Raw genomic sequence first — 15,637 nt, forward strand, 5'->3', positions numbered from 1 at the left:
CAGCAAGTTTCTGGATTCCTTTCAGCAGTAATTGCTCTGTGTGGAGTTGCATGTTCAGTGTGTCTGGGAGGAGAGGAGTTCAGGAGCCTCCTGTGCTGCCATCTTGGTCGACCCGCTCTACACTTTCAGTTTCTGCATTTGTTCTGTTTTGAAGTGCCTTCATTCTAAATTTTTAGTTTATTCTAGGGTGAAGAGTATGAATGTGTGTATGAGAGTTGTTTTATGTTTTCTTTCTGTGGGTTTTTTTGAGATAATTTTCTGTTTTCCTAATAAGGTAGGTTAGAAGATACTGTGATATTTGTTGTCACTGAAATCTTTGTGTTCCTAAGTGATGCATACCTGAATTTCTAAGTAACACAAAAGAGATACATCCCTTGTATTTTTAGCTGCACATAAATTTGCCCACAATGTCATTTTGAAATAATTACTTAATGCCTTTATAATAGTAAAGAGAATTAAATGAAAGTAACTTTATATTTTTATTGCTATTGTTTTGTGGCCTGAAAACATTGGTAATATACCTTACAAGTTTGTAAGGCTGATTTCTTTTGAATACTGTGTAGGTAGGCTCATTTTTTCTAGGTGGAATAAAGACTTGGTCATTGCTTCAGCATCGAGTATTAAGTTTTAGAAATGCAGTAAATACTTGATAAGTGAATAAGAAATGCAATCAGGAGAAGTTCTGTAGAAAGTATTAATAGTCTAAAAATATAATGAACAGTAAGGGATTCAATAATGAATACTAAATACTATAAATGGTTTGTTTTAGGTGCCAGAGAATAATTACCCTGGGCCTCAGACCGGGCCCGATGTAGAGAGTGACTGTAAAGCAGATGCTGGCTGTTTGGTTGCAGTATCGACCCAAGGTGGGGCTGAGGAAAGAAATGATCAAAATGAATCTTGTCAGAGTATCTTGAAGTAAGTCGCCGATTATACCTTCCTTTTCAATGGATATCTTGTTTGAAGCTGTATATTCTTAAAGGAGAACTGAACCCTTGTAAGTTAAAGAAATGAACATTTCTTTCAACTGGAGAAGCAGGAAGCATGTGCTTTCCGAAGCACTTTAACACTTCATTACAAATTTTGTTTCTTCCCTGTTAGTCTAGCTTGTATCTTCTGAGAGAGCAGCTAATCCATTGCAAGAGGTCCCTTTATTATATTTATTGATGTCCTGTGTCAGAGGAAGTTGAACTAATCATTTCATCCATCTTTACATATTAAGTGATACTATGATTAATGTATGTTTGAATACCAAAGATGAAGCCTTGGTAGCAGAAAGATTCCTTTGTGAAAATGGCACATTTAGATAAGCTGAAATTATTCTCATATTTGAGTAAATAAAAACGAGACTTTCAGTTATTCATTGAGCAGCCTTTTATTAGCCTTCTGCTATGAACCATACGTGGTTAAAAAGCAAAAGACTTTATAAGTGTGATGGCTAAGTTCGTTCTTTTTCAGTAGAATGAATCAATTGACAGCAACCTCTTTGTTTCCGAGAATGAGTTAGAATAATTTTAACTGCATCATTTTTATCCATAGGATGCCAACTGAGACAAAAAATTCTGAAATAAAAGAAACCAATGATGAGATGATTTCTGTCACTGATGATACTGAAAAAGAGTTTGTAGATATTGCTGAGAATCTTTTAGAAGTTGAAACATTTGCACAGGAGGAACTGGAGATATTCCTATCAGACTATGAAGGTCAGTTCATTTGGCTGATCTTTTTGTTTGGCCTTACTGATTTGATATGGGTGAATGATTATCTGTGATAAGTTAGTCTTATATCTAAATTGGTCCTAAAGCCAGATATTAAAAGAGAATGTAATATTTATGAAATGTTGAGCACATTAACTCATAACCTGAATTCACAATTTTGGGGGCTTTTGCCTTGCTTGTGTAACTATTATGGCTGTCGTCATTTCTATGAACCAATTCTGTGAACCTTTCCTTGGCAGTCTTCCTTAAAACAGAAATTCTCAGAGCTTTATATGGAATTATACCCACTGATATGAGGCCTCTCAAGACTTATCTGGGATTCACTTGATGAAGAGGGATTGTCTCTACGTGTTTTTAAAAGATATTTTTCTAAGGAGGATATTAAAATGTTTCTGCCATTTTATTTATTTCCTGTAATATTCCTGAACCTTTTAAAAAGTAAGTTGTCTTTCTAAAAGTCAGTTTACTCTCTCTCCTTGTTTCCCTATAGAGGATGCCAAAGAACCTGTTGGAAGCATTAAAAGTCCCAATATTGCCTTTTGTATGCAGACTTCACCACAGCATTTAGAAGAAGTAAGTCTATAAATAGTGGATAAAGTGACTTAAATTATATTTAAGTGTTTATATTCAATGTATCCAACCAAGGCTGTAATGTCTTAAAAGTATACTGTGGATTGTGGAGTCTAGCCATGTCTTGTAGCATTTTTCTTTCAGTGAAATTCTGTTATTAGTAAGATATCTAATAATTTCAGGCAATTAAAGTTCAATTTCATAAGCTGCTATAGTAAATTAATTAAGAGTGATGAAAGTGTCCCATATTCAAAATGTGTAATTCAGCATGTATGTATGTGTATACATGTATGAATGTAAGTATGCATATTTTGCACATATGTGTACTTTTATGTGTTATTTGTTTTCTCAAAACTGTATACACTGGGTTTCCAAGCCGAACACACAGACATTTCTAATTATTGAAACAATATCTTTTAAAAGGATTAGGTTTTTTTTTTCCTTCTAATTTTATAGTTGTTTTCACAATGCACAGTTGGCCCTTGAACAATGTGGCAGTTAGGGGCTTCGACCCCCTCCCATACAGTGAAAAAAGCCACATCCATTCGTCCCTTGGTGTCCATGAGTATTGGTTCCAGGAACAGGTGGGGATCCAAGCAACCTCAGATCGTGTACTACTCTATTTATTGAAAAAAATCCACGTATAAGTGCACCTGTGCAGTTCAAAATCGTGTTGTTCAGACGTCAGTTGTACTTACTTACGTAGTGATGTGTGTGTGTAGTTTACAGTGTATTTGTGAGTACTTTGTAAATGATTTCTAGTGACATCATTTGGCTTTGTAGTCTAATATGCTCAGTGTCTTCGGGCTAAAGACATAATAGTATAAAGATCTGGTTAGAGCAGGACTGGGAGTACCTTTTAATGTTTAGTTTCTCACTTGCCTTTAGGTGGTTTTTAGGCGAGTGGCTAATGTGAAACTCAAGATACCTAAGACAGTAACAGCTGTTTGTTTCACTTCTTTTTTCTGGGGGGTGGGGTACTATTAATTTTAACAGCATTCCACAGGAGCAGTTCACTGTCCAAGGGAAGAACTGTTCGAGACATGCATGGAGAAAAAATCAGCTGAACAGAAAGGGTAAGGAGGGGAAAGTGTGAAAGTGATTATAACTGCCTTGTTTATTACCTCACTGAACAAAGCCCAAGGTTCATCTGGGATTCACTTGATGAAGAGGGTTTTTTTCCCTCATAATTTACAATATATATTTTATGATGATATTGTGTTCCTAGTGAAATTGTAACTTCAATTTAATAGAAATGGCAATGATGATTTTTTAGTAAATGTTATACTTCTAAATCTTGGTAGCGTGATACAATGATACCTAAAACGCCTTTTGTTCTATCACTATCAGCCTTATCAAAGTAAAATATAGCTGTAAACAGACCAGAGTGCATTCAGCTGCTAATTAGGGAAACTACTTTTCCATACTCATTCCACTTTATTGGACCAAGTGAATAATCATCATGTGTCATAATATATATATATATATCGTCTTTCACTGTTGTGGTATGAGAACCACACTGTCCATAGGGCTGTGATGTACACACTGTCCATAGGGCCATGATGTGCACGTGCTCTGCTAGCTAGCTTATCATTGCTTCAAGGAGAGCTGGAGGCGGTTTTCATTTGTTGTAGTTTGAGCATGATTTCTTCATTTTTAGAGTTTTTGAAGCTTTAGAGTTTTAGAATTACCTTGGATAAGAGGAGCAACATAATTAGATTTTCTTTCTCTTCTCATATATAAACTTTGTTTGGTTTTTCTGTGGATAATTAACAAAACAAATATGTTTAATGTCCTGTGCCTTTATAAGTAATATCGATATTTCTATTAATAAAAAACTAGTCATTATAGTTGCAGGTGTGATAATGGGTTCTGTAGTGTTCCTGAGCAAAGTGTCTGCCTCTTCCTAAGTGAAATTTGAGGTCCCAGCTAACTTCATTTCCCCTTATTTTAGATTCTGTTATTTCTGTTGCCAAGCGCTTAGTAGTGTTCAAGTTGTTTGTTAAGCCATACAGACATATTCTTTGCTTTTGTTTGAATCTGCTACTAATTGCTATGGGGACGATGTAAACAGATTATAATTATGAGCTAAGCATTATAGAAGATTAGAGGATGGTTAGACTCTTAGATGGCTGAGCGTTAGATCACCTGTACCTTAGATAATGTGAAGAATATCTTGCTTCCTAATTGATTATTCATCTTTAATTACAGTATAATTGAAGCCTTTTCAGATCCTGAGCACATCATTCCTCATTCATTTTGTGTAGATACAAGTTCAGAAGTTTCTAGGTAAGAATTTCTGGGTACTGCACCATTTTGATATGATTACAAGTAGATAAGAGAATGAAGTTATGCCTACTGTACTGTTTTGAAATAATTACTAAGCATCTTGGCCAAAACCAAAAAATAAAATGAAAGCAGTATTAAGCATTGAAAGTGAGATACACATTGAAATAGATACACATTTCTGACACCTTTAAGTTTGTTATTGAAAGAGTAGTTTTAAAGACATAAGGAACTATTTTAGAACAAGTCTTTTCTGAAAAAAAGTAGTTGATTCATTACTGAATGATGTAGTTGTTGCTCATTTTCAGCCTGTAAGAGATTTCTAATAGCATATGAAATCCTTTGAATTCTCTCATAGAACAGATTCATCCAGTTCTGTCTTTTGAACTTCTTTTACAGCAGTTGAACAGTGTGTATAGTATTTACAAATTACGTTGAAATAGGAGAATGATACAGCACAGCTTTACTTTAGAAAAATTCTCCATAATTAGAATTTATCTCCTTGCTACTTGTAGAAAGTAAAGGCCAATAAAGTTGTCTTAAAATAGGCAAGTCAATTGTAATGCCTGTTTTTCATGGATTTGTCAAACACAGTTTTGTTATTAAGCACATGAAATGCTTGATAAAAGACAAATATTATTGCTGAAAGAGAATGAGTGTAAACCCAAATAAATCTACATTCAATTTAATGTGTTATTTTCTTTTTAGAGACGATCAGTTAATTTGGATGTGATAGTGCCTGCTCCCTAACTTAGTTTATGAAATTGATTTGCTTAGAAAACAGAGTAAAACATCTCTGTTTTAAGGAATCATCCCCAATCATTTTTTTTTAAATTTAAAACTTACTTTCATCTTTAATTTTTATTTCCAAATAGCATTTTCTGTTAGGGTTTAATTATAAACATGAACTCTGATTTGTTTGGAAATGAAATATTCACAAGACTATTGTTTCACGTTTAATGACGATCAGCAGGGGTTTGCTTTACCCATCCCAGAATTAAACATTTTTTTAACCCATACATTTCCTAGTTTCCTTGATTCCACTCTGGATTATTAAATTTATCTGCCCCCAAATATATTCCTAAGCCAAATTACATAGTCTGTACAGCTAATCAGAGTGATTGCACAGGTCTCAAACTCAGATGCCTACAGGGACCCGGCAAGTAAAATTAATGTGTGAACTGTCCTGGATTGTAACACCATAAGGCGGGGCCGTGGCCCACTAGACAACATGTCCACTAATAAAGGCATTTGGATAAATAACTGTGCTGATGACAAATGGGTCGGGGGCCTGAGGGGTGCAGTGAGATAGGCTTTAGGGTTCAAATTTTCTGGAAAACTTCCAGAAAACCTTTAAAGTAGAAGAAAAAAGTAGGCTCAAAATATCCAGATTATCAATATCTAATTTGTTTTTTCTTGATTAGTGTATTTTTTATTTATATGCTTCCATGTAGTGCACAGATCTCTGCATGTAAAGATAAATCCTCCTCAGCTCCACCTTTGGCACCAAATGGAATTGATGTTTCTTCACAAACACCTCTGCCAACAGCTCAGCCAGCCTCGAGAAACGAACCCAGGGCTCAGTTAACGCATTCTTCCGATTCTGTTAGGCAGATGCTCCAAGATGAAATGTTTAAATTAGTTCAGGTAAGCACATCTCCATATAAACAAGTAAATCTACACGCGATATGTATGTAAGTTTCTAAAATATGAACAAACTTCGAGAAACAGACAAGTTAAAATTAAAATTACAGGGTTTCTCTGCTTTGGGCACTCTTCATTTGTCATTCAGAAGTTCCTTACTCTAGGGCTTAGAGTCTAGGCTGAGTTCCCTACTTCTCATGATTTTTTTTTTAATGAGCTCGTGGGGATGTGGAGCTGCTCACAAAAGGGAGGTGGGGGGTAATCAAACCAGACGAGAGGACTCCTGCTGAAAGGTATCCAAAGTTTATTTTCTAACACAGCCTGTCACATCCTGTTTATCACTCTCAACCCAGTGTTGGCTTGGTTTGAAATCGTCGGCTACATTTTAAACTACTGTTTGCTTTGACTTCTATCTTTTTCTCACCTGGTTACCCTTTTCTCTGTCAACAATTTAAAAATTATTTCCTTTCTCTGTTTTATTCCTTAAACTTTAATTTCCCTCAGATCTAATATTCTCTTCACGTGTTCTGCATTCACTACCATATTTTTTTATGTGATGCAGTGTACCATTTTCATGTTGATAATTCTTGGCACTAATTTTCTCTTTGAACTTATGGGCCTTGATAGGAATACTTTTTCAGCATGTCTCACCTTTCCGTGGAACTTATTGAAACTGATTTTATTTTCATTCTGCTGAGCCTCTTCTTCCCCTTTTCTGTTTAGTAGCATGACCGAGTCTACATGCTTGAAGTTTCACAAGCATTTGTCAGACTTGTTGTTTGGATTACCTAGGGACTTTGCTGGTCACTGCCCTGTGTATTTAACAAGTTCTCCAGATAATTCTGATGCACACAAAAGACTGAGAAGCACTGTCTTAGAGAGTCGTCTTTATCTTCTTTCATTACCCATATCCAGTGTTTTACCGTGCCCCCTTGGCTCTTTTGCCCACATCGTATGTCAGTGCAGCCACTTGCTATTTCTGTAAGTGTAGCCAACCTTCGATTCTTAGAACTTCACACTTCCAGTGTCTTATATGTGCATTTCTAAGACATTTTTCTTCAGATATTGTTTTAATATTGTTATTTTCCTGTTTTAAAGTCTTCAGTCAATTTCGGATACAAATTTGTATACTATATATCAATCATGTTTTAAAAATACAGAGAGTGAAAGGAAATATACTAAAAATGTCAATACTAGTTATCTTTGGGTCTAGGATTATGAATGATTTTTATTTTCTTTTTTATGCTACTTTGCTCTTTTCTAGAGGAAGCATGTATTTCTTTTATAATTAAAGGGAACCTACTTTTTTTTTTTTTTTTTTTTTTTTTTTACAGCCTACAGTGTTTCCCTGTTGGTTTGTTTTATGAAGTGCAGATTCTTCTTTTGGGCTTGAAAGATCCCATGACCAGCTTTACCACCCTCTTTTTGCACCATACTCTCACAAGTCCAGTAGTTCTCAAAGTGTGGGCCCTGGACCATTAACACCAGCATCACTTAGATGTTAGAAACACAAATTCTTAGGCCCCCATCCCAGTATTGAAATCAGAAACTCTGGGGATGGGGTCTCAGCAGAGAGAGCTCTGACAGGTCCTCCAGGTGACTCTGATGCATGCTGATGTTTGAGAACTACTGTGGTAACCTCTCTTCTCATTAGCTGTAAATTTCCTGCTCCCTGTAAGCCAGTGTGTATGTTAGTGGTCCCCAAGATTTTTTGCACATTGAAATCACCTGGTCATCTCAAAAAATTCTAATCCTGCTCATATACCCAGACACTCTGATTTTAATAGTGTGGAGTGTGACCTAGCCATCAAGACTTTTTTTAATGCCCCTCGGGGGATTTTATCGTTCAGGGTTTGTCAGCCACTGTGCATGTCCTCTCCTTTCACTCAGTCAGCTCTTCCACAGAAATTCTTCGTTTTTCACCTGCTTGCTAATCTCTGCTTTTTTCTTGCCTGGAAACCTGTTCACAGCACACCCATTTTAGGAATTCTTTCATTATCCTCACCCACTCCATCAGATCACTCCTTTATGAACCTTGGGATATTTATGTAAACTGCTTTACAGATAGTCCCAAGTCTCATTATGAATTCATATTCTCAGTTGACAACTCCTTGAAGACAGGAAGCTATTCTTCTTTTTCTTTTTTTGAAAAACAAAACAAAACAAAACAAAACTCATCCAGCTATGCTTCCTGCTCAGCATTTACAGGTCTGACAAGACATCAGTAAGACGGAAGTATGACTGTTCTGGAATACCCAGGTAATTGTTGCTGCTTCTTTAGGTTCTTCTCATTACACTAAGATGTTTCTTTAATTATTATTTTATTCTAGCTGCAACAGATCAATTTCATGAGCCTGATGCAAATAGTAGGATCATCCTTTGCTAACCTCCCGGGTGTGCATCAACTTCTACAGCAGCCTCAGTCTGTGCATTTGGTGGGAAGCCAAGTATCAAACCCCACAAGAGGGAGCAATGATGTTGAAGACACCAGTAGAAATCTGAAGGAGAGATTTTTCATTAACCCACAACCCATGGGAGAGTGCGCCAGAGAGCCTGGCAAGAACAGTCCTCACTGCCATGAAGAAGTTGTGCAGTCTGGCAGTAACGGAAGTCTAAAGGTAGTGCGTTTAAATCATGCTGTTAAAGTTGTCCTGGTAGTTCAGTTGTTGGTTATTTGAGTAAGTAACTTTTTTAGCACTTATTATATTCTACCCCTTCCAAAGCATATTGAACATCATTTACAAAACAAGGAGTTTGTAATGTATTTTAAACTTATATAATAGCTTTTTTTAATTCCAGAATATTCCACATGGGAGTGTTTCATCTTGTCAATTAGAAGGCCATCCCCAGAATAGAGGACTAACTGCACCATCTCAGAGCTTACCAACCACTTTACTGTCTCCAGCTGCTGATGGAACTGCTCACCTCCACCTTTTGTCCACATCTTCTGCCATTCCAAAGACACCTAAACTTATCCCATCTGCAAAAGCTTTCAGACCTGGTGATCGTTTTCCTTTGCTTCAGTTTCAGCCTAAGCATGAATTTAAGCCCCTTTCCTTACATACAGGAAGAGTCCCAGAAGTTCCCTCCAGGCCTCTGCCGCAGCCAAGAGAGGCTTGGGGATTATCTGATTTCTTCCAACCTCCTTTGCCAAAGAGTACAATGGACACTACTTCAATGTCCCATTTGAATTCAAGCCAGTGTAATACTGAAACTGTAGAAAAAGCAGTGGAGCAGAAGAAATGGGCAGAAACAATAATTACAGAAATCCCTAAGCATGCGAGCTTGGATCAGAATGTGGGACAAGAACACCTGACACCTCAACAGGACTCTTCAACATTTATAAAACCAGAAAAGCTGTTTGATGTTAAACCAGGGCCCTTTGAGATACCTCCTCAGAGTTCCCTTGGACTTCCATTATTGCACCTGCAACTTAAACCTCCTTTTATATTTTCCTCTGTCTCAAGGGCGTCAGTTACAGTTCCATCAATACCTGTTAGAGCTAGAGCAGAAGAAAGAAAATACCCAGGACTGTCACTACTTCATTCATGTCTATCTTCAGAAAACATGGTAATGATTTTTGCAGAGTGATACAAAAGCACAGTCCTGCATTTTTCATACCATAAATATACACTCAATGAAAAGCTCTTACATATCTCTTTTTTAAAAAATAATGCTTTTGTTATTGAAAATGGCATAAAAATTTAGTTTAAAATAATATTTGGGTATCTTAAAGATTTTATGTCTCTCTTGTACATCAATACCAGAGTTTTCTAGACTCTCATAGATATTTCTGAGATTCTGCTCAGAGAAGAAATAAGTAAAATAAAATGACCAGTAGTCTTGTTCATGTGTGTAGGGCTGTGTGCGTATGTTTGCACATGTGTGTGTGCATGCCTGTCTGCCTATCTAGAGAACATTGTTTGAGGTTCCTAGCAATTGTGAGATGATTGCTTTCAAATCTGTTACAGGTTAAAATTGTTAAATAGACTCAGGTCTATAAGTAGTATTAAAAAATTGTATCGTTTTAAAGTAGTTAAAATACAAAGATTAAATCTTTATAGATCTACCAAATCCTCTTTAAAGTTGTAACCTTCGGTTTACGAGATTTAGGTTGTGTAGGTTCTAATTTTGTAAGCCAGTAATTGGGTAATTGAGTAGTTGATTGTCTGTTGCACTTTTAAGATTTGAAGATGGTCTTGGAAAGGAAATGGTTGTTCTTTTCCTAACCATGTACCTAACCATGCCTTCTTTTCTTCTGAACATTTTAAGAACAGAAAAGAAAGGATTAAAAGAGTGGGAAAGTAGACATTTTGAGATGGTTTTAAAAAAAACTTAAAGTTAGTATAGTGTCATGACCCATGGAGTTACCATCATTCAGCATTGGTGATTATCAACATATTGCTAATCAGTTCCTTTCATAATCTCCACCCCCCTGCATTCTCCCTGTTCCAAAGAATTTTGAATCAAATACTAGATAGTATATAATTTCAATTATAGGAAGGAAGATTTCTAAAATGAAAAAGAAATTAAGAAGATGAGGACTTCTAGCTTAATTTCTGAAATAAGATGCCCAGTTGAAATTTTCAGAAAATGGTATCTAAAATCATTTATTCTTTAAGATCTGGATACTCATCTTAGCAGTCCAGTCAATTTGTTATCTTTGCTATGTTCTATCTCTTGCAAATCTTAGTTTAATATAAACAAATGTTTTTCTCAATTTTTAATTTATATATTGCACATTTGAGGTTTATCATTTAAAATCACAATGCCTTGTTTCTTTCTTATAGTACCAAAAACCGCAGCTTATTCCACTTGAAAACGTCATTGCTTTTAAACAAAGCCAACAGAAATTAACACATAATTTATTTGAACGAGGTGATCCTGGACACTTCCAGCTTCTAAAGGTCAAAATAGAATCATCTGAAGTGAGACAAGTAAAGGACAGTAAAAAAAGGCAAGTTTTAAGTGAAATTTTATTTGAACATATCACATACCTGCAAGTTTATTAATAGTGACCAGCTGGAAGTTATCTGGTTCAATCTCCCAGCCTGTACATAATTGCCTATTCAATTTCCTTGTCAAGTGTTATACATTTGAACACATCCTGTGATGAGGAAAATTCCTATATTGTTAGAAACAAATACTATTTTTTTTTCCATTTTATTAAGGAATTTTTTCCTCACATTCATAGGCTATGGGTTTCTTTTACATTTTTCTGTAACAGAATGAGCAGTCATGTTTTGCAGCACAGATATTTGGTGTTTCATGCAGTATTCCATTTACTATCCCGTACACTAAACTAACATTTATTGTTATTCATCTTACCATATCCTCCAGACTCTCATAGAGGAGGCAGGAGGGTAGGTGATGTGAATTGTTTCAGGGCACTAAGAAATGTGCGTGTAAAAAAAAAAGCAAGGCTGCGACCTATAGTGAGGAGCATTTGTAGTGTTTTATTCATAACGGATGTTCAATACATGTGTTGACTGGTAGATTACTACTGAGTCTAGACACTTAAAAAAATTCGCATTTATCAGACCCTAAAATCTACTACCAGTGCTCTCTCCAGAAATGGTTCTTTCCTTCCATCTTTTCCAGGTAAACTCCCTTCAGAGTAAGGTTTCCCCTTTGCTTTTTTGGGCCCTCTTTCCTCCTTGCTGGGATTTCCTCCTTGTGGAGCTGACTAAGTTTGCTGTTTAAATAGTAAGTGGAGGTATCTGATAGAGTTTCTGGGGCCAGTTTAGAATCTCAGAAAAGAGAATTTCAAAATTGTCCAAAAGTTGTAACTCTAACCTGAGATTCTAGAGACTAACAGAAAAGTCAGTTCAGTAGTAGAGGAGCTAGAAGTAATTTTCATGTGACCTGACTGCTGCTTGTATTTGCTTGTATTCTAGCAGAACATCTTGCTAATTTAATTAAATGCCATTGAAAATAATTTATTTACATAATTGTGATAACTGTCTCCCTAATTAGCATGATAAAAACGAAAAACTGATGTTATTAATATAGTAGAAATATATTTTACACTATTGTTTTTAACAGGCAAAGACGACGAGCTGAAAAAGAGCTGCAAGAAAAAAGATCAGAGAAGCTAAGAAGAAAACCAAGTGTGGCTTTCCAGCCAGAGGATTCCATCATTGATGATAATAATCCAGAAATAGTTATGAAACCCAAGGTAACGAGAAACCACAATGTGTTCTCCCCTAGTTTACGCGTACACAGACTTTGGAATGTCTCTGTGGTTTGTCTAGTCTTCTGAGTGCTGGGAGCTTCTGATTGTGACTGGGAGGATCTTAGCGCCAGTAAGTACATGAATCCCTCTGTGCAAAGCAGATGCGCAGCTGTGAATGTGAAAAGCAGCTGGATGGTGAATCAAGAAACTGGTTTAGAGCATCTGCTTGTGTGACTTTTTTATACTTGAAATCACTGCTTTTTTCTGTGACATCTTCACACATACCATGTGTTATTGGGTTTTTCCTATAATAGTTTCACTTGTCTCTTTAGGTGCCTTTTGGATTCCCCAAACATAGGTTTGTTATACAACCTGTATTTTTAATCTTATCTTTTCAAACATTCCTTCTAAATTTGGTGACTTATTTACCTATTTTTGCAACAAGAGATTAAATAAACAGGAACAATTTTATTTACGTGAATTTTTTAAAAGGCACACTTTTTCAGCAAGTCCTTAAGAACATGTCTGGAGGTGTACATGTTAGAATATTGAGTCCATGAACAGTTTTGATACCATTTGAGTGTTAAAGCTACTCTGCAGGAGAGCATTACATACCATAATTTAGTTACTACATTAAACTGGTAATGCTCTTTTTTTTAATTGTTTGACTTGTGAATTTCATGAAGTCCTTTGTAGACTTACTTCAATAGAGTAAGTAATTTGATAGGATAAATATTTCTAGAATTGCAGGATTTAACCTATACCTAAAAAATCAATACTCTTCATAGCTATTGAATATTATTTCAAAATAATAAGTGTATTTGAGTTAATCATTAATTGATCATTTGGGGGTTCATTTAGGAGCAACAGGAACATTGTGATTCCCAGCCATTGGATGACTTTGACATTTCTTTTGGTATGTATATGCATGATTAGTATTCATACAGTGTCTCCATTCAGAGTTAAAATCAGCTCTCTCAAACTATGTGTATAAAAATGAGACAGTTATTTTCATGTTATCTTTGACAAGATGGTGTGTGTATGTGTGTATATGTATTTGCTTTGATGTGTTATCCAGTAGAGCCGTGGTTAACAAGTTATAGCCTGCAGGCCAGATCTGGACCATATCTGTTGTTGTAAATCAAGTTTTATTGAAACACAGGCATGCCCATGTATTTACACGTTTTCTGTGCTGGCTTTTGCACTGCAGCAGGGTTCATTTGTTGAGAAAGGGGCCATACGGTCCACAAAGCCTAATATATTATTATCATATAATATATGACTCTTTATGGAAAAGATTTACCAACCCCTATTAGTGGGGCAATGCAATTAACTGGAATCTCAAATAAGATACTGATATATAAGGCCTAAAGGGAAATTATGGAAGAACATGCCTAGGGTCAAACTGATCCTAGAAAACACATGCACACAGTAAAGGAACCAGTTCAGAAAAGAGAGCTTGTTTATAGGTAGTGAATTATTTTCTTTCTTGAATTGGTCAGTTTACTTCTTGCCACTGAATGTACATTTCCCAAGGTTTTCTCTTCGGTATTTTTCACACACATACACACATTCTTGTGCCTCTAGAGCCATTCACTCTCATGGGTTTGGCTCTTAAAGTTTTTTTTTGATGACACTCAAGTATACACCTACCCTCTCTCATCTTTCTTTTCTACTTTCACCTTAAATTCAGTAAGTCCAGAGTTTAAACCGGCATCTTCCTGTTAGTGATAGCACCATTCTTCTGACTGGTTGAGACTTTTACCTTGGAAGTGGCCCTCTGTTGCCCCACTCCTTCACTTAGTCCTTGACATGGTCCCCTCCCTTCCTCCGTGCCCCTGACCAGCATCAGGCCCCCGAGTGCCCGCGCCGAGCAGCTGTCTCCTCACTGACCTGCGTAGCCTCCTGATCCATCTGGTGCGCTGCTTTCCCACTCAGTTGTCTTAAAACTACTTTCTTTTTTCATTCTTAGTAACATATTCTCCTCTTCATAAAGATAATACGTATTCACTGGAGAAAATTTAGAAAACACAAACAAGGGAATAAGACAAATATTAAAATCTCCCATAATCCTTTTGTCTAGAGATAACTAGTATTACTATTCTAACAGAGTTTATTTTCTGAATGTCTACTCACATATATCTACAAATGCACATGTATTTAAAAAGAATACCTCCTCTACTTGTTTTAACTCACTGTTTTTACAGACTAGTATTAAGGTATGTCTCTTCCCATATCACTAGATATTCTTCTATAACGTCATATAAAATGACCACATAGTACTCCAGTCATTGGAGTGGATGTGTATTATGTCATTTTAAGCAATAATTCTCTGTTTTCTGGCACTGAGTGTCTGATAATTCAATTCAATTATAATACTACTAGTGTAGAGATAACACAGACCCCACAGGTTAAGGGCTCAGTCCCAAAAGACTGTACTTCAGACACCAGCTGTGAAAGTGGTTCCCAACACCTACATTTCTGTTCGGTCAACTACAGATTCGGGGGTCCCCATGATGCCCCCTCCAGGTTAACTACTTTGCCAGAACAACACCAGGACTAAGAAAAGTGCTTGGCTTGTGATCACAGTTTCATTATAAAGGATACAGCTCAGGAGCAGCCAAATGGAAGAGATACATAGGGCAGGGTGGGGTCTGGGGGCACAGCACTCCCACACCGTCTTTGGGTGCACCACCCTCCTCACACATACTCCTACTCACCAACCTAAAGACCCCTTAGCTCATCGTTCCAGGGGTTTTACTGAAATCTCATTACATAGACACGACTGATTACATCATTGGCCATTGGCGATTGAACACCATCTGCAGCTGCTCTCCCCTGTCCAAAGGTGGGAGTGGGGTGGCCTGATGCTTGTTGGTTCCTCTGGTGACCAGCACCCATTCTGAAACTGTCCAGGGGCCTGCCGAGAGTCACCTCATTAGCATAAACTCAGGTATCAAAAGGAGCTCATCATGAATAACAGAAGATGCTCCTATCACTCAGGAAATTCTTGTGGTTTAAGGAGTTCTGTGTCATATATTTGTCAAGAACTTCCTTTGTATAAATTTATCTGCTCTCCTCTTTTTCTCACCATTACAAGGTGCTTATCTGAACTGCTGCAGTAGCCTCGTCTATCTGATTGCCTTCCTTTAATTTTGTCCACTCGAGTTTATGTCCCACACACTGGCTGGGGTGGTTTTTCTAGACCGTGAATCTGACCATATCCCTTCCCTGCTTAACAGTT

At 36.6% G+C, this 15,637-nt stretch overlaps 1 protein-coding gene across 1 annotated transcript in view; it reads left to right on the forward strand.

The window, feature by feature from the left end:
• Positions 1-15,637, forward strand: part of CPLANE1 (ciliogenesis and planar polarity effector complex subunit 1) — a 97,267-nt gene that overhangs the window by 49,123 nt on the left and 32,507 nt on the right. The window contains exons 27-37 of the mRNA XM_072958766.1: positions 770-918; positions 1,540-1,703; positions 2,209-2,291; positions 3,285-3,364; positions 4,500-4,577; positions 6,029-6,221; positions 8,549-8,836; positions 9,018-9,788; positions 11,009-11,175; positions 12,264-12,396; positions 13,255-13,309. Of these exons, the coding sequence (XP_072814867.1) occupies positions 770-918; positions 1,540-1,703; positions 2,209-2,291; positions 3,285-3,364; positions 4,500-4,577; positions 6,029-6,221; positions 8,549-8,836; positions 9,018-9,788; positions 11,009-11,175; positions 12,264-12,396; positions 13,255-13,309 (2,161 nt within the window). The remainder of the gene's footprint in view (positions 1-769; positions 919-1,539; positions 1,704-2,208; positions 2,292-3,284; positions 3,365-4,499; positions 4,578-6,028; positions 6,222-8,548; positions 8,837-9,017; positions 9,789-11,008; positions 11,176-12,263; positions 12,397-13,254; positions 13,310-15,637) is intronic.

The sequence above is a fragment of the Vicugna pacos genome, chromosome 3, assembly GCF_048564905.1.
Source record: "Vicugna pacos chromosome 3, VicPac4, whole genome shotgun sequence".
NCBI classification, from domain to species: domain Eukaryota; kingdom Metazoa; phylum Chordata; class Mammalia; order Artiodactyla; family Camelidae; genus Vicugna; species Vicugna pacos.